Below are 21694 nucleotides of genomic sequence, written 5' to 3' on the forward strand. Positions count from 1 at the left end.
CTCCTCCCCGGCGACGATTTTTCTCGGCCGCCGCCATCTTGCGAGCTTGTCGTATCGTCCGTGCGGGGAGCTGCTTTGACGCAGCACCGCTCACCTTCAGCAAGGCGGACTGGCAGCCCTGAGCGTCGCAGTCATGCCGGCCGGACCCGTGCAGGCGGTGCCCCCGCCGCCGCCGGCGGCCACCGAGCCCAAACAGGTACCACGACCCCCGCACCTTAATCGGCAGCCTAAGCCTCGGCCTGGGCCCTCTCCGGCGCGGGCGCTCTTCACTCGTGTAGAGGAAGAAGCGGCCGCTTACGAGGGCTGGGAGGGACTGCAAGTCCCAGGAGGCAGCGCGCTTCCCGCCCTACGCTGCCTTCGGGTAGCGAAACAAGCGGTCTTTCAAAGTGTGGTTCGCGGACCAGCAGCATCAGCATCACCTGGGAGTTCATTAGAAATGCCAGAACTAAATACTAATGCATTTTGGCAAGATCTCAAGGTGATTGGTTAAAGGTTGAGAAACACCCATCCAGCTCACTTGCAGGTTTTCTGTGGTACTGCCTCTCCTCACCCTGCCCTCTGGCTTTTGCCCAGTAATCCCTAATTTCCCAGCCTGTAGGGTACATTTGTGGTAGTTCTCAGTATCTACTCTTTGCGTACCCTTAAGCCAACCACCGTGTGAGGCTCCGACTGAACCAGAATGAATGGAGCACAGCTAGTTTATGAAGTTCACGGTTCTAGTGGGGAGACAGATATAAGTGAATTCTCAACAAATGTTTATTGCTTTAATCACCATAATTGATACCAGCCAGCTCTTAAGTCAACCGAGAGGGAAAGAGGTGTGTAAATCATTGCAGTGTGGTGTGATATGCCCTGTAGGTGAAGCCCACATGAATGCTAAGTAAATTGTTTTTAGAAAGATGAATTGGTTTGTCAGATAGGTGATTGGAAAGGGGAAATAGCATCCTTTATTCATTCAGCAAACCTTTATTGAGTACATACAGGTGTGCTGATTACTGCTTTGGGTTCAGTATACAGCAGAGTACGTGAGAGAAGAGGTCCATACCCTTAGCACAAATATTTAAGTATGTCAGTATCCCTGGTATTTTCCCAGTCATTTGGGGAAAAGTAAACAAGGTAATACCAGATAATTGCAAAAACACCAGGGTAGGCATCAGGTGGTGTCTCAGATCAAGAGTAAATTAAAAAGTGTGATTGAAGCGTAGGGTTGGAAAGGGGTGGCAAAAGATGTATTTGGGGGGATTTGAACTTTTTCTAGTACACAGTGGGGAGAAAGGGAAGAGTTTTAAGCTGGATAATGACGTTTGTGTTTCAGAAATTCAGGTAGGCAGGTTGTGATGAGAAATGCTAGGAGCACAGTTATACAAAAGATGCTGAGGGCCTGGCTTAGATAGTGGCAGGGGGGTGAGACAGACGGGATGGGCAAGCTCAAGTCACAAAATGGCTGGTGGTGCATACTCTGCAGCTAAAGTGATGTGTTGGAATCCTGGTTCTGCTCTTTGGTCCAGTTAAGCGTTACATTCCTCAATTTTGTCATCTGTAAATGGAGTATTCACGTCATAAGGCTCTTATAAGAGTTAATCTATTTAAAGTTTTTAGAAAAGTATATGGAACCCACTACGTGCTTGGTAAATGTTATCATCGAATGTGGAGGCTGAGGAAGGGAGAGGAGGCCCATGTTTCTGGCCTGAATGACTGAGTGCATGGTTGACCATTCATAAGGAAAGTGGTTAGAGATGAAAGTGCCCGGGAGTCAGCTGGATCTAGAGTTCTCTGGCACATAAGAGTGATCTGGGACATCAGTTTGGGCTGGATTGTTCAACCTAGAGGTGGTAGGGGAAGTAGAGGACATGGTTGTGAGTGCCTGAGTACAGTGTGAATACCTTGGAGAATAGAATTTGGGGGAGCCCTAGGGCAGAAGATGAAACAGGAGCTAGGAAGGAAACTTGGATGGAATGGTGAGCAAGAAGGAAAGACAGGTGACAATGTGACCTGGGAGTTGAGGAGTAGAGAGTTTTGTGAAGGCATGGACACTGGTCACATGATCAGATGGCTGCTGTATTTGGCATTTTTTACTTTGGCACTTGAAATGGATGGGAGGTGAGGAGGTAGGAATGGCAAGACAGAGAACTCAGGATATTTACCAGAGGAAGAGGGGGAGAGGACAACAGCAGAAAAGAATGTGAGGGCAGGGGTGCTGCTATTTTTTTGTAAGACGAGAGATGGACCCTTTGTTTACTAAGGAGAAGAAGCTGGTAAAGAAAGAATATTGGAGTTTATGGGACAGTTGATGTTGGGTATTCCAGTGGGGTTTCACAGAACATTTGTGCATTGAGTGGTGGTTAAGACTGGAATAGATGCAGAAGAAAGGGGCATAGGGAGTTGTCAGCAAAGAGTTTCCTGTTTCTTTATTCAGCAAACAATCATTAAATATTCCATGCCAGGCACATCCCTAGGTGCAGACATGGCCTTCCGAATTCTGGGAGATGGTTTCTTAGAATGTGGTCAGATTCTCACCCCCATCCCCCATCTTAATCACCGGGGCACTTGGTAAAAATGTAGATTCCCAGTGTCACTGAGACCACTTGCCTGTGAGGGAGCCAAGGAGGCTGCTTTTTTCACTGGTTTCCCCAGGAGAGTCCCACTCAAGTATAGTGCAGTTAAGATAACCACTTTTCTGGAACAGAGGGTCCTAACTAGAGGAATGTCCACGGAAGAGAGTCTACATTCTCAATAATATCTTAGAGGAGTTTGACAGTGGGGAACCAGTCCCAAATCAGGAACTTTAAGACATCATTTTCCTTTTCTTGTTTTCACAGCCTACAGAAGAAGAAGCTTCTTCAAAGGAGGATTCTACTCCCTCCAAACCAGTGGTGGGAATTATTTATCCTCCTCCAGAGGTCAGGAATATCGTTGACAAGACTGCCAGCTTTGTGGCCAGGTAATGTAGCTGCTTCTGCGTTGTCAGCCTAGGCCTGTTAGCTCATCTGACACCACCAGCTGGCGGTGAGGTAGGCAGTGGGCAAGATTGGTGTCTACAGCACAGCATGGTAGGGGCAGAATGTGAATCACACCCAGTCCCAGAGTCACCAGGAACCTGTGCTTCCAAAATGGGCCTGAGGAAATGCCTGGAAAGCTGCTTTGTCATGGATAGTATGTGTGTCTGTACTGCTGTATGATAGTATGATAGTCTGAGCTGCTGACCTGAGGAAGACGAAGAAAGGAGTTAATTGTTCTCATTATGTAAGAACTGTGCTCAGAGCTTCAACTGACCCATCTGTAAAATGGAATAAAATACCACCTCAGAGTTGTTGTAAGGCAGGAGAGGAGGAGTGGGACTGAGCTGCACGTGTCAGCAGTCTTCATGGATGGCATGGAAGTCAGTCTGAGTTCCTCTCACTCTTCCGCATCTTATATACGCTGCCACTTCCTCAGATGGAATCTTCTTGATGGCCACTTGGCTCCAAAGGTCAACACATCCCCTAGTTTAAAATACTCTTTGGCAGCCAGCAGGCCTCATGCAACCTACAGAGCTCTTGTTTTTCTTCACAGTATATTTTTTTTAAACTAGAATTAGTTGCCACTGTTGAAAAATGTGGAGATTGCACAATAAATCTAGATTTCTGGCTTCTGTGGGCGACCAGACAGCTCATTGCATGGAAGAAGTAGCTGGCCTAGAATAGACTCCTGCCTTCAGTCAGGGCATATACTCCAAAGGGCCATTCCTTGACCCCAAGGCAGCATCCCCATCACAGTACATCATGTAATACAGGACTCCTTCCTTTCCCAACCTCCTAATATAATGAAAGGTAGAAGTTATTCTGCTTGATGTCTTTCACTTGTCAGGCTCCATGCAGATTCATATTACTACATTTCAAAGGCTTTGATTAACTTGGGTATTGCGTTAGATCTGTTCTGTGCTTGATTGAACAGTCAGATTTAGGGCAGTAAGTGTTGTGTTTATGATAAATGTTTAGTATCTCATAGCAACGCTCATACTTCTCTCTTCCCCCTGATAACTTAAAAACAGAATAAATAGGGTGTTAGAGGAAGAATCACCACAGTCTCACTACCAGAATAGTTTCTACCAGCTGTTTTCACTTTCCTGTTTCCTTCTGGGCCTTGGCATCCTTTTTTAGATCCTTTAATACTAGTAGATACTTTCACATCCTGCTTTTCCCTTTTGTGTTGTGTTATAAGCCTTTTCCCATGTAGCTCCGTGGTCCCCTGATGCTGCGCCGTCCTTGATACACCATGCTGAGGTGATGTTCCTTCCTGGACTTGGCTGTCTCCTCTATATTTTCCTTCATGGTTGTTTCCAACATTTCAATTTGGCAAATGAAGCTGTGGGGAAATCTGAGCATTTTCTTTCCCTTCTAGATTGTTTCCTTAGAAGAGAATTCTGTGTGGCACATAACTGGCTGAAAGAGGGTTTTTAAAGATTTTCTTAAACATTTTGCCAAGTAGCTTTCCAATAATTTTGTGCCAGCCTCTGCTGCCACAGAAGTAAGAGTTTCCAAGTTTTCTTAAAAATAAAAATGTATGCTTCCATATTTCTAGATTTATTTTTGGCTAAGGTGATTGCTTTGTAGGCATTTTTAAAATCTGGACTTGCTTTCATGTACATTGCAATGAAGGAACAGACCAGCACCATCCCACTCGGGGATAAAGGAAGCATGCAGGACCCTCTACTTCACTTCTGTTGGGTCACATATATTGATTGATGGAGCATACAGTAAAAATCACTGAGTATGTTTTTCCGAAAGAAGTTTTTTCTCTCTTGGTTTGGTCTTTCCTGAATTTTCCTGTCAAGAAACTGAAGTGGAAATTACCCTTAAAAAGTCCCACCAGCTGGGTTGACTCAGAATCATGTCTTTTTCTGCTGAAATCTATTCCTTGTGTTAGAGAACTTAATTCTAAAATTAACATTAAGTTAATTTAAAAGAACAGAATCTCTTGGAACAAACATTCTTGCCTTCTTTTTTTCTTTCAGATTATTCCCAGATGTGGTAAGGTTATGGCTTAGGAGGCAGTGATAGAAGAAGCAACCAGAGCCCCCTTTTCTTAGCAGCCCTTTGTCTGCCCTGGGCATTTGCTGGGTATGATTGTCTAGTTTAGCAATATCTAAGTGTGCACTTACCTTCCTCTTCGTATATGGTTTGCATTATAAGAGAGGGGAAGATGCTTCTTCCCCAAGTAGGACGTTCCAGTTGGACTAATGCACTGTCAAATTGAGACCTCATGGTGTTATTCATGCTACAGGGTGTGGCCAGAGCTTGCAAAGTAGCTAGCCTGGGTGTTTACCACCGCCATGGCAGTTTGTTATGGTTGCTAATCTGGGGCACAGCATTGCCTTTATGTACCCTGTCTCCTGCCCTCTCTTCAACTAATAGGGCCAGGGTGTCAAAGTCTGAAGAAAGGGAGCGACCTGCTACCAGCAGCCCCTAGAACCATCCCTTGATGATTTTGGAGCATCTTCTGAGTGTTGGGCTGTGTCTGGAGTAGTGAGGGAAGCCCCACAGACATCTAATACCCAGATCATCTCTAATGTTTGTGGAACAGCCCTTTCTAAGTTTCATAGGAGTGACAGCCTTTGGATTTCAGGCCACCCTATGATTCAGAAAGACTTTGGCATCTCCTTAGCTGATTTGATCTTCTCAGTTCACCAGGGTAGAGAGAGAAGGTAGTATTAGTTGCATCTTACACATGGGAAATTGAGTCAAAGAGAAGGTTGGGTTCCCAACTTTGGGGGTGGGGAGGGTAGAGGGGCCGGAGATTGAGTTCACTCACCAGTGGCCAGTGATTTAATCAATCATGCCTATGTAATTAAGTCTCCATAAAAAACCCTAACTGATGGGATTCAGAGAGCTTCCACGTCGGTAAGTAAGAACACATCTGAGGGGGTGCTGGCAGGGTGGTGCACCCCACACTCTACAGGGACAGAATCTCCTGTGCTCAGGATGCTACCAGACCTATCCCTGTGTGTCTTTTTATCTGGCTGTTCATTTTTACCCTTTAAAATATCTTTTTTTTTTTTTAATAAACTGGTAATCTAGGAAATTAAAAAAAAAAAGAGCAGGGAGGGTTGATAACTTGAAGAATCGTTAGTGAACCCAAAATATGAATATTGTCCATATCTTATGTCTTTAGGGTTAACGTGCTTTCTGACTGACACAGATGGTGTATATGTCTCACACCTTGAAGTATTGCCATTGGGCTCTCTAAAAATAAGGGTTTCCTAAATTTCACGACAGGGATTTTTTTTTTTTTTAATCCTGAAGTTTTAAAGGAATGCAAACTGGGGACCTGGGGTTTATGTGGAAAACTGTCTCAGCTACCAAGAGAGGTAGAGACCTCCCTTCTATTCTTACCGCTCCCCTTGTTATCTGAATGTGCCTTACACAGCAGCACAGATCACGTCCTTGGGGAGCAGTTTTTCCAATGTGGGCCTCACTTAGTAGTAAATGGGGTGATTTGGTAGTACTTGGACAAGGTACTAGTTTGGACAAGGTAGTACTTGGACAAAGCATTACATCAAATGGTCTATGTTTTGATGTTTTTTTCAATCCTTGTGGTTACCCAAAGGACAAAGTGTTAGTTTGGTGCTAGTGTATTTTTAACAGTACTCCAGCCCTCTTTCTTTCTTTTTTTTTTTTTTTTTTTTGTTCTCTCTCTTTTTAACTAAGATCTGGCCTCAGTCTCAGGAAACCTTGAACTAGACTATTAAAGTCTAGTCTAGTTTAGTCTATCATTACGATACTACTTTGTTTTCATTATGTTTAATTTTATGCTTCCTTTTGTTAGTAAAGCCATACTGATTTTTACTTGAAGTAGTAGTATATGCTTTCCTTTTTAAGTAATTCTTAAAATGAATAAACTTCATTAAAAGAACACAGTAGCTTAGATAATTTTGGGAATGGCAAGACTAGCAGAAGGGCTGCAGGAATGACAGAGGTCTGGGACACCCTGTGGTAGAGGCGTTCTGGCCCAGGCTTGAAGGAGGTAGACAACTCTGGCTGGTGACACCAAGAGTTTCAGGAGGACCTCTACAGTGCTTAGGGATGGGCTAGTTTGATGAGTGGTGACAAGAAGGGGGCTTGAATGGGTAATGTTCTGAGTCTAGGCAACTGTAAGGGTTGTAGTGTTAATTATCTTTCCTTCCTTGTAGAAATGGACCTGAATTTGAAGCTAGGATACGACAGAATGAGATCAACAATCCCAAGTTTAACTTCTTGAACCCCAATGACCCTTACCATGCCTACTACCGCCACAAGGTCAGCGAGTTCAAGGAGGGGAAGGCTCAGGAGCCCTCGGCTGCCATCCCCAAGGTCATGCAGCAGCAGCAGCAGGCCACCCAGCAGCAGCTGCCCCAGAAGGTTGGAGCTCACCCCTCCCTTCATATCCCCAGGGCTAAGAGGGAAGCCTGGACAGAGAGGGGAGGATAATGAACTCTGCTCTCCAAACCTCTCTACCAGCCAGGGAGAGACACGAGGTTTTTATCTACTGAGGCTCAGATAGCAAAGTACTGCTGACAGTTGGCATTTTCTGAGCACTGCTTGTCCAGCTCTTTGCTCAGTGCTTTAGGAGTCTCCTTGTCACCTCACAGCAGCTGCTTAAGGAAGACAGCAAAGTGACCATTTTACAGCTGAGGAACCTAAGGCTTGGGGAAATACAGTTTACCCAGGCCACAGTCAGGAGTCCAGAGTTCAAACTCTTGGCCCCTGCTCTTTGCCTTGACTGTGGAGTGAGGACAGTGGCTTGTGATCCCCTTCTTGAGCCATCCCTCCCTTCCATCTCACCTTCCCAGGGCCCCTCCATCTGGCCTGCCCTAATACCCTAATCCTCACTAGGTCCACAAATAGGGACGATTAAGGGTTGTCGGTGTGGACAAGAAGGGCTGGCACAATTTGCCTCCTGTATAGACCTAGACTGGTCCTTTCTCTTTGCTGTTTTCCTGAACCATGGTGGCAAAGGCTACCTCTTGTTTTACAGTGGGAAATAAAGGTTCAAGTAGATTCTGTTACCTTGCATTACAATTTACTACTCCTAGGGCCTCAGGCTACCTGAGTTTCCTCATCTGTAAAAAGGATTCACAGTACCTGCTCTGTCCACCTCGTGGTTTGTGTGAAAGCCAGATGAGGTAACAACCGTGGAGTCCTCTCCAGTGGGTCCTCTGCACACATGTAGGGCTTACTGTGGCCTCCATATCCCTCGGATGGGATTTAATATGGCATGTTCCTGTAGAATCTTCTGCCACCAAGTTTTGGCCCTCAATTTCAGGGCAACAGCAGAAATACAGAGGGGCATGGTTCTTGCTCAAAGCCATGCAGGGAGTTGAGGCCACAGTTGGCCAACTAATTGGTGCTCTTGTGAGTTAGTATCCTCTCACACCATGGGCCAGTGATGTGCACATGGTTAACAGAAGCGTAGAGGTCCATGCCATCCTACCAGAGGTGTCTTCCCACCCACCTCGAGCCTCACATTCCCTCTATCTGCATCGTAGGTCCAAGCCCAGGTAATCCAAGAGACCATCGTGCCCAAAGAGCCCCCTCCTGAGTTTGAGTTCATCGCAGACCCCCCCTCCATCTCAGCCTTCGACCTGGATGTGGTGAAGCTGACGGCTCAGTTTGTGGCCAGGAATGGCCGCCAGTTTCTGACCCAGCTGATGCAGAAAGAACAGCGCAACTACCAGTTTGACTTCCTCCGCCCTCAGCACAGCCTTTTCAACTACTTCACGAAGCTGGTGGAGCAGTACACCAAGGTGCCTGGGCAGGGCAGGGGCCGGGGTGCTGGGCCTAGGGAAGGAAGGCATCTTGCAGAAGCACTGAATCTATTCATGTCTACAAGGACAGTACTCCACTGTGGGTCCCTGGGCAGATGTAAAAATTCCAGTTCAGTGTAAAGTCTTGATTTCTATTGAGTTTTTCTTTTTAAATGTAACAGATTGCTGGTTTTAAAGAGAAGTGAAACGTGTGATTGATAACTGTCATTAGGTTAGTGCCTACTATGTGACAAGGCCAAGTGGTACTAGCTGCTCTTAAGTACATTTAAATCTTCAGTTGCCTTGCACAGTACCTGAGAAGAAGCAAGCCGTTAATAATTGCCTCCTTTTTGCCCAGTTTAATCTTCACAAGAACCTAGGATGTGTTCCCCTCTCCCCTTTTTCAGAAGTAGAAACAGGCTCAGAGAGTTGAAGTCACTTACTCATGGTCTCAGCTAGTAAGTGGCTGCACTGACTCTTAACACCTATGTTGTTTTTCACTCTAAAAAGTACCTTGAATTAGAATATAGTTTAGGTATTGAGAAACAATTCATCGTAAGCATAGCCAGTATTGATGGGATACTTGTATATGTAGCATGTTTTCATTTAATTCCTAATAAACTCTAAGGTAGCCACTGGTCTCCTTATTTTATAGAAGAGGAAATGGGTACAGCAAAGTTAATTTGGATAGAGTTACACAGCCAGGGCTTGCTGAGCTGGGACATGACCTCTGGCATTTTTGCTCCAGACCCTAAGACCTGGATCTTAATTATCCTGCTAAAAATATCTTAATTATTATACTACATTGTTGTAATCAAGAATCTGGACAAGTCAGTATTGGTATTGAAAAATAATTGGATCTGGGGTCCCTGGGCAGCTCAGTCGGTTAAATGTGTGACTTCAGCTCAGGTTATGATCTCACATAAGAGTTGTGAGTTTGAGCCCACATCAGGCTCTACACTGTGGAGCCTGCTTGGGATTCCCTTCCCCATTTTCTCTCTCTCTTTCTTTCTCTCTCTCTCTCTCTCTCTCTCTCTCTCTCTCTCTCTCTCAAAATAAATTAAAAAAAAGATCATTAATTTATTGCAAAGAACACTGATAACAGATTTGCCAGTGGCTTGTTTTTCTTGTTATACGTGTAGTGGAGGTTGTCTTCCTGATTGGTGGCATGAATTTGTACATCTTTTCTTGTTATTTAGAAACAGTACATTAAAGATCTGACTTAAAAGGACTCATAATGATTTCCTCTAATTTTGATCTGAGTATGTAACTAGAAAGAATTACAAAGATGTATGTGTTTAGAAAATGATCAAATCCAAAAATGGTAGAGTAGCTAAAATAACAATCATTTGAAGGCCAAAGGGTTAGTGTAATTACACAGTATCAATTTTAAGTGAGCCCTGTGTTAATTTTCCCTAGTGGACTACTTCCAGGGTTAAAGGTCCCCAGATACCTTTTTACTCTGTTACTTTCCTGTTTCTTCTCCCTCAGAACTTGGTATAGACATTTAGTACTCTAACCTGAGGGCACTAGTGTCTGTCTTTAGCCATGGGAGATTCCAGGAGCAGATTTATTCCTGGGATAGAAGTATAGAGAGGATGGGGGCGGGGGAGGGGTGGGCTGAGCCAGTTTACCAGTAACAATAAATACTATTTGTGGGGGGAGAGGGGTGCCCGGGTGGCTCAGGTGGTTAAGCATCCGACTTCGGCTCAGGTCGTGATCTTGCGGTTTGTGAATTCAAGCCCTGCATTGGGCTTCTTGCTGACGACTTGGAGCCTGCTTCAGATTCTGTGTCTCCCTCTTTCTCTGCCCCTCCCCTGCTCACGTTCTCTGTCTCCCTCTCAAAAATAAATATTTTTAAAAAATTAAAAAAAAAAAAATATTGGGGCAGGTAGAATGACTGGCTGTTTTGACCAAAGCCATCATTTGTTGTCAAACATATGTTCATTGTCAGAATTCATTTCAAATGCTGGAATTAACAATAGTGAACAGAAAACAGAGAAATTTCTGTCTATGGAGTTTCTGGTCTAGTGAGGGGGCAACAGGCAAGTGCAATGTCAGTGGATGTTAGCTGGTAATAAATCCTGTGGAGAAATAGAAAGGGACAGAGATCTAGGAGATAGGGCCTGTGGGTGGCAGTCTTGGGTAGGGTCATCAGGGGAGCATGTGCAAAAAGGTAGGAACATTTCTGTGCCCTGAGAGCAGCCAGCACATGCTGACTGTACACTGGGTGATATAGGCAGTGCATTTGTGTATTTTCCTGCTGATTCTTGCAGCAACCTTTTAATGTTGACTGTGCTGACTTTAAGTGTTGGTGTCACCATTTGTAGAAGGAAGCCAAGTTACAGAGGTTAAGTAACTTGCCCAAAGTTGTTGCATAGCCAAGCGGAGCTGGGATTGGGACCTGGAACCCTATGCTCTCACTTTTCTTATGCCTTTCCACAGGCTCCAGAAGGCAACCTCTTTGTCCTGTGTTGTGCACTGACAGTTGCTTTAACTCTTTTGTGTTTCAGATCTTGATTCCACCTAAAGGGTTATTTACAAAGCTCAAGAAAGAGGCTGAGAATCCCCGAGAAGTTTTGGACCAGGTAAACTGAATTATAACCAGTTACTGATGGTGCAAGTTACTTTGGGTTGTTTCATGTTTGGAAATAGGCTCTGAGGTGGTACCTTGCTGTGTTCCAGGCACAGGAGTGATGAGAAGAAAGGCCTTGTGGCCACAAAAAGCCAAAGAAACCTAGATTGTCTGCTTGCTAACTTTCTGTTTTTCTCTCAGCTTTACTGGATCTTCCTCTTCTTTGCCCTCACTAGAAGCCAACTCCTGAGCAGGTTTTCTGGTGACAGATGCCTTTTGAGGCCCCAAGTTCTCAAGAGTCAAGGAGAGAAGGCATATTGGTGCTGCCTGTTTTGGGTAGCTGCATGAAGGTTTTGTTCTCAGACTCTCAGATTGCTGCTGCTTTTGTGGGTACTTGGTTGTCACACAGACTTCCTGGGACGGAGTTTGATGTTCTGTGAGCACAGAGCCTCTTGCCAAATCAAGCAGAAAACTCTGAGGTTATAACAAATGGCTGCCCTTGGGGCCCAGACACAAGGTTTCTGTGACATTTAGATTTTTTTTTTTTTTTTTTACATTTTATTTATTTTTGAGAGACAAAGCACAAGTCGGGGAGAGGCAGAGAGAGAGAGGGAGACACAGAATCCGAAGCAGGCTCCAGGCTCTGAGCTGTCCGCACAGAGCCTGACATGGGGCTCGACCTCACAAACTGTGAGATCATGACCTGAGCCGAAGTCGGACGCTTAACCGACTGAGCCACCCAGGTGCCCCGACATTTAGAATTTTTATTCTGTCCAAGCTTTGGGCCTGACTGAGACCAGATGCACATACCAGGAATTTCCTCTTGTAGGCAGAACAGTCTCCTCTTCCAAGGGAGATGCTGGCTTTGGTAAAGGTATTGAAGGTGGCTGCTCCATCAGGAGCTGACCCTGATTCAGCATAGCATCATGCTGTTTTCTGTTTCTTCAGGTGTGTTACCGGGTGGAGTGGGCCAAGTTCCAGGAGCGAGAGAGGAAGAAGGAAGAAGAGGAAAAGGAGAAGGAGCGGGTGGCGTATGCACAGATCGACTGGCATGATTTTGTTGTGGTAGAAACAGTAGACTTCCAACCCAATGAGCAAGGTAGGTCTGTGAGGAAGGGAGGTGTGTGACTCCAGATGGGGAGCCAGGAGCTTAGAACCATCCTGGGATATTTCAGATACACACCTCTTCCCAGGGAGCAGCACAGTGCCCCCGAGGGTTTTATCAGTATGTTTCATCTCTGTTCTCAGAAGACTTTAGATTTACCACATTGCCCCCACTTAAACCCAATTGAGCAAACTTAGTGCCAGACCTTGGGTGGGTGTCTGGAGCTGGAAGAGAAGTCAGACAGCCTTGGCCCTTGGAGAGCTCACAGTGCAGGAAGGGCAGACGGATGGGCCTTTGATAAGGAGCGTCTGTGGAGGTCTCCCTTTGACTTTGGATTGCTTTCTGCCAGGAAACTTCCCTCCCCCTACCACCCCGGAGGAGCTGGGGGCCCGAATCCTTATTCAGGAGCGCTATGAGAAGTTTGGGGAAAGTGAAGAGGTTGAGATGGAGGTCGAGTCTGATGAGGAGGATGAGAAACAAGAAAAAACAGAGGAGCCTCCTTCCCAGTTGGACCAGGACACCCAAGTGCAAGACATGGATGAGGTGTGCTTCTGGGAGGGCCTGTGGGGCTGGCCTTTCCTTCTGGAGCTTAAGGAGATGGGGGTGCTCTCCACCAGAGTCAGAGATCCACCTCCCTTGTGAACCTTGGAAGGAGGCACAGGTCCTGAATAAGGCATCCTGGTTGAGCAGCTGCCCAAACTCAGGCAGCATAGAACCTCTTTCCAGCTCAGGCAACAAAGATTCATTCACAGGCAAGGATCTGAAAGCTGTGCTGGCTCTGTTCTGTGACCTTCCCCCTTTGCCCAGAGGCCCTGCTCCCCACTGCTCCTGTGCCAGCTCTCAGTTAAGGAACACTTTGCACCACATGCTTTGATACATTTGAGCTTGGGCCCAAATGATCAGCAGTTCCCAGACCTTTTCTAAGTGTAGCCTGTTGCTTCCCTTCGACCGCCTCTACCCCCTCCGAGGCAGGCCCTCTGAGCAGGCATAGAGCCTCTAGAGCCAAGCTGCCTCCTCCCCTTGGAAAGAATTTGTGTGTGAGAAGAAAGGCTCCTGTGTCTGTGGGAATTGACTTTTTCTCTCCCTCCCAGCATTGCTCCATGAGCAGCTACCATTGAGTGCCAGCTTGCCCCCCCGCACCCCTCCCCAGCATGTTTAAGTGCCCTTGGCCTCCTGGGACTGCCTGGTGCCAGCTGCTGGAAATGCCTGGGCGGAGTGTTAGCACCACAGCCCCCAGCACTCTCATTCATGTTGTGAGGAAGCAGCTTGGCTGGCTGCCGGCTGGCCTCGGCTGCCCCCAGAGGCTTAGCACATGGACGCTGGCTGGCAGGGACCTAGGTTCCTTGCCACTCTGAGAGCCGCCAGGGCTCAGCTGCAGGGGGATGGCCTGTCGGCCCTTCTCTAAGTCCTGCCATTGCTTTGCTTTTCAGGGTTCAGATGATGAAGAAGAAGGGCAGAAAGTGCCCCCACCGCCAGAGACACCCATGCCTCCTCCTCTGCCCCCGACTCCAGACCAAGTCATTGTTCGGAAGGATTATGACCCTAAAGGTAGGGCCTGCCTGCTTTCCTGCCTTCACATATTCCTCAGACCTTCTGTTTCTAAGAGGGCTCGAGGTTGCTGGTCGCGAAGGCATTGATAGTCTTTCCTTTGCAGGCCTGGTGATAGGGAACAGAGCTTAGTCCTCTTTGGTGCCCAGGTGCCTTGCACAGTGCTAGGTACAGCATGGCACTAAATGGATGGGTCTTGGATGAGTAACACGTGAATAAAACAATAATTTCTTAACGTCTGTTGCTTCCCAGTATTCTCATTCAAGCATCTCTGTTTTTTGGGTTTTTTTTTTAGCTTCCAAGCCCCTGCCTCCAGCCCCTGCACCAGATGAATATCTCGTGTCTCCCATCACGGGGGAGAAGATCCCTGCCAGCAAAATGCAGGAACACATGCGCATCGGGCTTCTCGATCCCCGCTGGCTGGAGCAGCGAGACCGTTCCATCCGTGAGAAGCAGAGCGATGATGAGGTGTATGCACCAGGTGAGGTGGGGGTTCTCCCACCCAGTCCACACCCCTTCTCTGACTCAGCCCTGACTCCCTTTGACCCATGGGCACGTCTAGACTTTAAAGAAACGAAAAGCAAGAATTGAGGTCAACAAAAACTTTGGAGGATAGGTATAGTCTGTGATGCTACAGAAGAACTGCCCGTTTTCCAGAAGGACTCTTCGTAAGACTCCTCCAGAGGCAGACACCTGACATGGATGACATCCCAGACATCCCAGAGTTGGAAGGGTGCTCGTCTTGGAGTTGTCTTAGAATGAGGGCTCTGGTGGCTGGAGCACCTTGAGCAATTTGAAATGAGACACAATAGGGAGAAAACTGTCCCGGAAGCAGGAGACTAAGCTTTTAGTCCTGACTGCTACTTGTCGCTTTTGTGACCCTGTCCTCCCAGTTGCTTTTCGTAAGTTAAGCAATTGGATAGCCTCTAGTGTACGGGCTTTTTGCTGGTTGGGCAGCCTTCCCCAGGCTTAGAGGATAGGCCTGCTGTGTTGGGACCCAGATTCAGGCCTGCTCCATGGGACCAGCCTCTACCCTGCACCATGAGAGTTGCTGGTATGTTGGAAGGACACCTGGTTTTAGTTTCCTTTCTGCTCCCTGCGTCCATTTTGTGACTATCCAGGTCTGGATATCGAAAGCAGCTTGAAACAGTTGGCTGAGCGGCGTACTGACATCTTCGGTGTAGAGGAAACAGCCATTGGTAAGAAGATTGGTGAGGAGGAGATCCAGAAGCCAGAGGAAAAGGTGACATTCTTATGGATCCTAGTACTTTCCCCACCCTCACACTCCTATACTTGGGCTCAGTTTCAGAAGCCCTGACAAGCTGCGGCTTTGCTTTCCTTTGTAGGTGACCTGGGACGGTCACTCAGGCAGCATGGCGCGGACCCAGCAGGCTGCCCAGGCCAATATCACCCTTCAGGAGCAGATTGAGGCCATCCACAAGGCCAAGGGCCTAGTGCCAGAGGATGATACCAAGGAGAAGATTGGTCCCAGCAAACCCAATGAACTTCCTCAGCAGCCACCACCTCCGTCTTCAGCCACCAATATTCCTAGCTCTGCCCCTCCCATTACCTCTGTGCCTCGGCCACCCGCAGTAAGCCAGTAGCCACTTTGGGACTAATCTTTTAACGTTTGCTTTTTGGGGTTGGACACTATTGGCTGAGAAGGACAGCTTCCTTGCAGTGGGGCTCAAGGGCTGCTTGGGTTAAGTTGAGAGACAAAGAACTCTTTAATAGTAAGTGGGAACCTCTAGTCTGTGTGGGAGGATTGGAACAGGAAGGGAAGCAGGAGGCAAAAGTGAGAAGCAGGCTTGGGGCAGAGAAGGGCTGCAGGGCTTAACAGGTCTTCGAGGACTGTTGGCCTGTCTCCAGGAAGCTAAGTTGAGGTCACCCTCTTTAGTGGCTTTTTCAGTGTCTGCCACAAGCAGCTGGTTGAGTCTCAGGAGGAAAGAATGTCACCCTGGGCCTCTCTTGGCGTAGTTCCTGTCAGAGTTTAGTCATGGGCTGCAGTTTGTCAGTCCCAGGGGATTGAGTCGGAGCTTTCCAGTCCCCATCCTCAAAGGTTGCTGGTGGCTAATCACCAGCCATATGTGCCGTTGAGGTCCACCTTTGGTTTTCTGTGATCTGTGTGTCCCTTCTTCCCCACAGATGCCACCTCCTGTTCGTACCACGGTTGTGTCTGCAGTACCTGTCATGCCCCGCCCCCCGATGGCATCAGTGGTCCGACTACCCCCAGGCTCAGTGATTGCCCCCATGCCGCCAATCATCCATGCACCCAGGATCAATGTGGTGCCCATGCCTCCCTCAGCCCCTCCTATCATGGCACCCCGCCCACCCCCCATGATTGTGCCAACAGGTCAGTGTCTCTCATGTCGCTTTCCAAGCCATTGGGTCAGGACTATGGACCAAGCACATCAGCAGTGGCTGATGGTAGTGCCCAGCTTTTCCCGTTGGGCGTCCAGCTCAGAGAAGAGCCTTGGTTTCCCCATGAGAACAATCCCTGAGCTAGGAGCTGGGGAACTGGTGGTCCTAGGGGAGATAGGCTGATGTGGCAGAGCTGGGGTCTGTGCACCTAGAGTGGTCAGGCCCCAGACAGGTGCAGAGGCCTAGTGAGACTTGCTGTCAGCTGGCACCTACTCCATTCATCAGTCCTGCCCCTCTTCTAGGCTTCTGTTGCCCAGTGTGGGCAGTCTCTTAGGTCTCCCTGCCAGGGAACTTACTGGCTCTCAGACTGAGCCAGGAGTGACTCTTCACACCCCTGACTGTGAGAAGTGGGACACCTTTGCAGTCTTTCCTCATTTATCACCATCCCTGAGTCCCAGGGCCCTTCCTCCCACTCATGCGGCTGCTTATTCCTGTCTTGGCAGCATTTGTGCCTGCTCCTCCTGTGGCACCTGTCCCAGCTCCAGCCCCCATGCCCCCTGTCCACCCCCCACCTCCCATGGAGGATGAGCCTGCCTCCAAGAAACTGAAGACAGAGGACAGCCTTGTGCCTGAGGAGGAATTCCTACGCAGAAATAAGGTATGTGATACCAGAGTGCCACCTGTGGCCTGGAGTGACTAGTGGGGGGACCCAGTCTTGCCCCAGTTACACACTCCCTTGGCGCACCCTCTTCTCCCACCGTTTTGGCTTCTGGGGCCTGGGTCAGTTATTGGAAGCCTGTAAGGGCTTCTGGGTACACAGTAGATGCATAGTCAACAGTTGAAGGACCGGACCAAATAGTCCCTCTGTTGTGAACTATCATGGAGACCAGTAGGAAAACTAGCTGGTAGGCAGCAGGACTTGAGTGTGAAGGGACCTTGAGTACTGGAAGAAATCCCGGGTGTAGTTCTTAATTTCTTTGCGACCTTCTTCTGTGGCTCCAGTCCTTTGAAGTTCTCCCTGTTGTGGGGATCCTGTTGGGGTGCTAGAAATAAGGAGAACTTTGACACTTCCAGTGCCTAAGGAAGCTGTCCACCTCTAGTGAGGAGGCAGAAACAGTCTTAGCCGCACTCCCCCAGTGCATTTGACCAGATTTTTTTTTTTTCTTTCTGATAGCAGTTCCCATTTTCTGAGTACCAGCTGAAGTGCGAAGAGCTACACGTTTTATGGGCACTTGTTTCTTCAGTGCTTATAACAGTACCATGCAGTCGTTGTGATCACTTGTTTTATAAACTTGGCGTTGAGGCTCAGAGAGACCTAGTTAGCAGGGAAACTGAGTTGGGAGCCTAGGTCTCGGACCTGGCAGTTTATATTCTCTCTGTGGTGCTTCTGGGGTTTGCAGGGCATTTTCTTACTACTTTTTCGGTTCCAGACTCACCAAAAGGCAGGGTAGAGATCGTTTTAAAGATTTCTTTGCTCTGTAAAGGTAAGGTAAGGGAAGATATTTCCTGCTCTGTAAAATGAGACTTGGATTAGTTGATCTCTAAAGATCTTATGATTTGAGAGTCAAGAATTTCATGGGGTTGGTCTGGGCCAACTTCTTAGGGAGTTGACAAAGAGGAAGAATATGACTTACTAGGAAGGAAGGAAAAGCAGAGCATGCTGGGGGGAACCAGAGACCTTTAATCCCAAATCTTGAAAATGGGGGGGCATGAGTTGTGACATCATACTAATGGCCTTAATAGTGAATTGGAGCAGAGTCCAGGAGTTCACATGGACAGGAGACATTGTTCAGACTGGCCCAGGAATAGGAGAGCATAGTTGCTGATGGGCTCAGGTTTCCCTGGCCATAATGGCCATGTCCTATTTTGCAGGGTCCAGTGTCCATCAAAGTCCAAGTGCCCAACATGCAGGATAAGACTGAATGGAAACTGAATGGACAAGTTCTGGTCTTCACCCTCCCGCTGACAGATCAGGTATGAGTTGGTGTTGCTAACTGGCATCAGGTGCACTGGATCCCAGGATTCAGGGGGCAGCTTTCTTTAGCTGACCTTAGCAAAGAGGTGAATGACCTCTCTCTGTCCCACAGGTCTCTGTCATCAAGGTGAAGATTCACGAAGCCACGGGTATGCCCGCAGGGAAACAGAAGCTGCAGTATGAGGTGGGTCACATATCAGTGCTCCTGCCCCTTGGGTTCAACAGCTCTGCCATTGCAGAAGCTTAATGACCTGTGGAATCTAAAGGAGTGGGGAGACATGTGGGGTGGCCATGTGAGTCTATCCTAGAAGTGATGATGCTGGCTAGGAGTGCCAGGGCAGGTTAGCCTGACAGAATGAAACTCTGCTGGGGTCACAGTATAGTCTTGTGTGAGGCCCAAAAAACTTTTTGCCTTAATGACTAGGGTGGACATTTGGTCGGTTTCTGGCCCAGAGGTAGAGGTACGAACGGGAGGTAGAGCCATCCCAGCCAGTGTGGTCTGGGGTAGCCTGGCTTTGTGCAGGGACACAGAGGTCATAGTCCACCTCAACCTGGTGTCCGCCTGGCATGCTTCATTCTCCGTCTCAGTACTTTGACAAATCCCTACTCTGAGCCTCAGTTTCCTGCTCTGTCAAATGAGACTTGGACTAGTTGACCTCTAAAGATCTTCTGATTTGAGAGTCAGAATTTCATGGGGGTTGGTCTGGGCCAACTTCTTGAGGAGTTGACAAAGAGGAAGAGTGTGACTTACTAGGAAGGAGGGAAAAGCAGAGCATTCTGGGAGGGAACCAGAGACCTTCAGTCCCACCCTTTCACCCTCCCACCCCCCCACCCCCCCCGCCATTGTCCTACCTTCTTTCAGGCCCCTGTATTCTCTGAGTTCAGAGTGAATGGATGTTGGGAGTTGTGAGGCTATATACTGTTCAAGGCCAGATTGCCCTGTGCTAAAGCACACCATCTGTTTTCCAGGGCATTTTCATCAAGGATTCCAACTCGCTGGCTTACTACAACATGGCCAATGGCGCTGTCATCCACCTGGCCCTCAAGGAGAGAGGCGGGAGGAAGAAGTAGAGGGAAACCTGCTGTCAGATCTCAGCCACTGCCGTTTTTGCCTCTACTATCCCCTACTGCCCCACCCTCTGCCCCAGACCCAGGAGACCCTGCCTTGCACATTTCTTTCTTTCTTACTAAGTTTGGAAATTCAAATGGTCCTGAGCTTTCTAAGCCACTCTCCTTCCCAGTGGTCTCTGGAATCCCTTTGTGTTTGAGTCTTGATTTGAGGGGATTCGTTTCTTTAGGTAGCATATTAGGAGATATGAACCCAGAGATGTCCTGTGGGATAGTATCATAGTGCCAGGTGGCACTTGGCTGATAGAATATGGTTGTTCTCATTATTAATCATTTTGTATTTTGCCATGGGTTGTCTAATAAACCTCTTGTGTCCTTCTTGTGAAATCAGTGTCCTGAGACTTGGCTCCTCTTCTGCTCTGAGGAGTGCTGGACTTTTAACTAAATTCTTGTTGCCACCAAGTCTTTCATGAATCCGTCTTAGATTTCTTTTTATGGCTCATTTAAAACATTTGGACCTTTCAAAGGCATACCCTGAGTATTTAACAGATTGCTACAAAATGCCTTTAACATGCCAGGACCACAGAAGAACAAGGACAAGTGTGATGCACTTCCTGGGCCAGTGGGCAGCAGAGAGATACATGTAGATGAGACTTGGGGTGGAGGGGGGCAGTATAGTTTCCTGCAGACCTGGAATCACCCATCACCTGATTGGCTCTATGACCTTAGAGGCAGGTGGCTTACCCTGAGTGAGCACAGGGACATGACGTTTTTTAAACTTATTTATTTACAAAATGCTAAATTGTGCCACAGCCTTGAACCATTCCAAGGATTTTATAAAATTTAACCAGTTTACTGTTTATTGTTTTAAGTGTTTCATCAGTTTTAACCTACATAATCTTGAGTATTCCTGTTTTATACTGAGGCGCAGAGAAGGTGGATCATATGCCCACAGCCACACAGTAAGAAGATGAAAAGAATGTGTACAAAATGCTTGTCACAGGCCTTGCTCCCTAGTAAGAGCCAGACGCCGGCTATTATTTTTGGAATTATGCTATCACAGGGACATAGGCGCCGCTGTGGGTGTTTAGAGGAAGGAAGGTGAGAGCCTGTTGAAAACTGTTTCCTGGTTTGAAACGTAAATCCCATTTTATTCTGAAGATTTCACGTGTGTTTATCTTTTGAGAGTTTGTGATGCCTTTTCTTTGCAGTCCCTCCATTCGATCTTCCTAGCTGCTCCATGAGGTCCTCTCCAAGGCTCAGGGGGTGAGGCCATTCCCAAGGTCATAGAACCAGTATTCTAGTCACCACCCTGCTCTACTCTGCACACACCCCTTTGTGCCTAATACACACTTGCAAGCTAAAGCTTCTTACTCTAGACCTGGGGCACAGATGGCCCTTCTGCCATGCCACTTGCATGGCTCCATTACACACTGCTGGATCCCTCACATTTTTAACTTGGTCAGAGGGATGTTCTTCCTCACTTTTTTTGACATTTACTGGAAGTTCCCCCCCAGGGGCAGAGTGGGTTCCGTGGTTTGGGTGCCTAAAATGAAGGCACTGCTGGTTGCTTCTCTGTAGCCAACACCAAAAACACTAAACACCATCTGGGAAGGGGGTCAGGAGACCTGGGGGAGTCCTGTGCTCCAAGCTCTCCTTTCTTCCACGGATTGGCTCTGGGGATGGGGAGTAGGGTGTGGTGTTGGGCACTGTCCCCCACAGATGGCAGATCCCAAGGGCTCTGGATCACGGAGGCTGTGACTGGAGGCTAGGAATGTATTTGGGTAGAATGTGAGTGAATGGGTCCTTTGAGCCACCCTCTGGGGCCCAAACCCAATTTCCCAGAGCTCTTGAGTGGACATCTGTCCTGGCTTACTCCTGTTGAAGAAGGGCCATTGACCAGGGTAGCCTTGTGACCATCATTGGCCTTGGGCACAGCACTCTGTACTTCTGGGTTAGGGTATGCAACATGAAGGCAATGCCTTGCTCACACAGCTTTTCTGAATCTCGCTGCAATTCTCTGAGAATTATCTGCCCCATTTTTAAGATTAGGTGGATACCCAAGGTCATGTAGCCAGTGAGGGCTCTGGAAGGCCAAAATAGCTCTTACATTCCTGGAGACCACACTGTCCTATTGCCTCACCAGGGGAGGGGAGAGATGTTCCTGTTGTGGGACTGCTGGGAAAATGGGCAGGACTTAATGCTGTCAGAGTGGTGGTCATTTTAGACTTAGGCAAAGAAGACATTGGGAATTATAGACATTAGGAATTTCACTTTCAACTCTACCAGCTGCTTGAATTG

The 21694-nt window shown here is 47.7% G+C and overlaps 1 protein-coding gene across 1 annotated transcript; it reads left to right on the top strand.

Annotated features, from left to right (window-relative positions):
* The first annotated feature begins 23 nt into the window (after positions 1–23).
* Positions 24–19780, top strand: SF3A1 (splicing factor 3a subunit 1). The gene is made up of 16 exons (XM_060612718.3): positions 24–196; positions 2820–2941; positions 7169–7376; positions 8504–8761; positions 11275–11349; positions 12285–12435; positions 12791–12984; positions 13872–13989; positions 14285–14470; positions 15111–15232; positions 15336–15581; positions 16135–16342; positions 16854–17008; positions 18223–18324; positions 18438–18509; positions 19295–19780. The coding sequence occupies exons 1-16, from the start codon at positions 134–136 to the stop codon at positions 19394–19396; spliced, it is 2382 nt and encodes a 793-aa protein (XP_060468701.1). The 5' UTR covers positions 24–133; the 3' UTR covers positions 19397–19780.
* Positions 19781–21694: the final 1914 nt, after the last annotated feature.

This window comes from Panthera onca, chromosome D3 (assembly GCF_046562875.1).
Source record: "Panthera onca isolate mPanOnc1 chromosome D3, mPanOnc1 haplotype 2, whole genome shotgun sequence".
Taxonomy (NCBI): Eukaryota; Metazoa; Chordata; class Mammalia; order Carnivora; family Felidae; genus Panthera; species Panthera onca.

What these genes read in the sequence shown, in the direction of transcription:
- SF3A1 (XM_060612718.3), top strand. Translation starts at nt 134, where the DNA reads ATGCCGGCCGGACCCGTGCAGGCGGTGCCCCCGCCGCCGCCGGCGGCC. An exon ending in CCCGAGAAGTTTTGGACCAG is followed by an intron (nt 11,350 to 12,284) that starts GTAAACTGAATT and finishes CTGTTTCTTCAG; the next exon opens with GTGTGTTACCGGGTGGAGTG. An exon ending in TCCAGAAGCCAGAGGAAAAG is followed by an intron (nt 15,233 to 15,335) that starts GTGACATTCTTA and finishes TTTCCTTTGTAG; the next exon opens with GTGACCTGGGACGGTCACTC.